This window comes from Morone saxatilis, unplaced genomic scaffold (genome assembly GCF_004916995.1).
Source record: "Morone saxatilis isolate NCDOM2014 unplaced genomic scaffold, NCSU_SB_2.0 Contig17, whole genome shotgun sequence".
In the NCBI taxonomy this organism is placed as follows: Eukaryota; Metazoa; Chordata; class Actinopteri; family Moronidae; genus Morone; species Morone saxatilis.
The window spans coordinates 24,680,138-24,682,172 of record NW_023339729.1 but is presented as its reverse complement, the minus strand read 5'-3'; the positions used below and the strand labels follow the sequence as shown (position 1 = coordinate 24,682,172).

General features: G+C 43.5%; 1 protein-coding gene across 1 annotated transcript in view; it reads right to left on the bottom strand.

Annotated features, from left to right (window-relative positions):
• lgsn (lengsin, lens protein with glutamine synthetase domain) overlaps positions 1-1,162 on the bottom strand; it is a 2,973-nt gene extending 1,811 nt beyond the window's left edge. Inside the window, exon 1 of the mRNA XM_035660633.1 lies at positions 509-1,162. Coding sequence (XP_035516526.1) covers positions 509-1,124 — 616 coding nt within the window. The 5' untranslated portion in view covers positions 1,125-1,162. The remainder of the gene's footprint in view (positions 1-508) is intronic.
• Between the last annotated feature and the right edge of the window lie 873 nt (positions 1,163-2,035).

The following is a 2,035-nucleotide window of genomic DNA, read 5'->3' as shown; positions in this document are numbered from 1 at the left end:
TTTAGAAACAGATTGATCAGGACAGAGTTTGCCGATCAGAGGCCACTAACAAGTAGATTTTTCAACTGTAATGTCTGGCCCAGGACGTATCTTTGTCACAATTATGAAAAATTTAAATGTTATGTCAACGTAAAATTACTATGGGCTGATATATCGTTACTAGATTTCTTTTTAACTCCCAAATGTCTATATCAATATCAGCCTTAAAAATCCAAATTTCATAGAAGTTAAAAGACCAATTGCTAATTTTTTAGGTTAAAGAATTCAATATCCATCAATCATTGAATCCAAGTCAAATTCTACATTAAAACAGGAACTAGAATCAGGCAAAAAACCCATTTAAAATTAGACTTGAGTGCTGGAACCCTGTGAGCCAGCATCTTCTAATGGTTTGTCCCCAAAGAGCTGAAGCTATTTAATCTCTATTTGCTCAATTTTGACCTTTTAATAGAATATTTCTTAATTTATATCAGGGATAAACTTGTTATTTAACTAAAGTTTCACCAACCTGTACCAGAAGCTCCAGTCTCTTCGCAGGAGCCAATGCTTGCGTATGTGTTTGCCCTGACTCCAGGCTGTCTATTTGTGTTTACATCAGACCTGAATGAGCTGGATGAATCCATGGTGGAAAGCAACTGAATAGATGTGCTATCTGTGGAGCTGGGCCCCCTTCTGGAAGCATCAGAGTGGGGTTTGAAGGTGCTGAACGCCCTGTTAGGGTTTCCATCGTCCTGTCGTCCATCAGGCCTTCCACCACCACCGCCGGTGCTGCTTCCGTGCAGGTACGTGTAAGGACTCCCTGGCTTCCCATCAACTCTTCCCCGTAAGCTGAGTAGAGGACTGTCTCTCAAGATGGTCTTCAGCTCTTCCATGGTCTGCCGGGGGACGCTCGCCCCTCTGGTCCAGTCCTCCCCAACGGCAGGTTCATCCACCCTGGGATCATCAACTTGCTCTAGGCGCTTCTGAGGCAGATGGCCAATGGAGATTACAGTAGGGGTGTCTGGAGGTAAAGGGGTCCTGGTGGGAGCGTGGACAATGGATGGACCACTTCCACTGCTGCTCCAGTCCACCGGCGGCACATATTTCCCCGTCACCCTCACTCCCTTCCTGTTGCCAAGGCTCATCCCTGTGCCATCTATTTGGTCTTTGCTTCTACTCAGGCCCTCCTGGAAAACACACAATGGGTCTTTCACAAGTATGGTAAGAGAAGTTTATATGAAAAGAGTTACCAATCTAGTCAACAAAGTCAAATAAAAAGGATATATTTGAAGCCAAAGCTGCTGTATCCTTACACACTTGTGTGCTGAAACAAAATGCAAATGAAAAAGTTAGATGTGGAGTTGTTACCTTGAAATCTTCAGAGTCATTCATTTCTTTGTTTGTTTGTAAACTGTGATTTGAAATTTGATAGCCCTCATGTGAAGGCAGAGCTTCACTCGCACATTAATTTTTATAGACAATTGGTACAATGGTGACGGATTAGAAAATTCTTTTTGGCCCCCAACACCCACGGGAGTCCAGCTGGAAACTGGTACCTGCCGGCTGCTGGTAGACACTCAACCGCTGCTGCTTTCAGCTCATTGGCTGCCCGTGAGGACAATTCAGTGTTGCTTTTGTGTCATTGCTGCAGAGCTCAGCAGCTCTGTTTGTGCTTCCAGAAAGATATGGTAGCAAAAGTATTTATTCCAGAGAGATGGAAACAGACAATAGCTGTGGTTCATCTGTGCATTAAAGAGCTGCTCGTCTGAGTGAAATCACTCTCTGATCAACAGTGTGTGTTCTTAAGGAAGGAGCTGAACACAAATCAGCTCCAAGTGTTCATTTTTCTGCTTAATTTCCCATCTTACAGGTGTCTCCACAATATCCATTTAGCAGCTGTTCTGGAGCTTTCTCTCATACCACAGGATCATCTAGATCTTAAAATACTCTGGAAATGTCAAAGATCTAAAATATAACAACCGAGCATGATGCTCATGAAGAGCATGTGATACAGTCAAGCTGCAGTGCAGCCACTAAATAGACCTTGAGGTGAGAT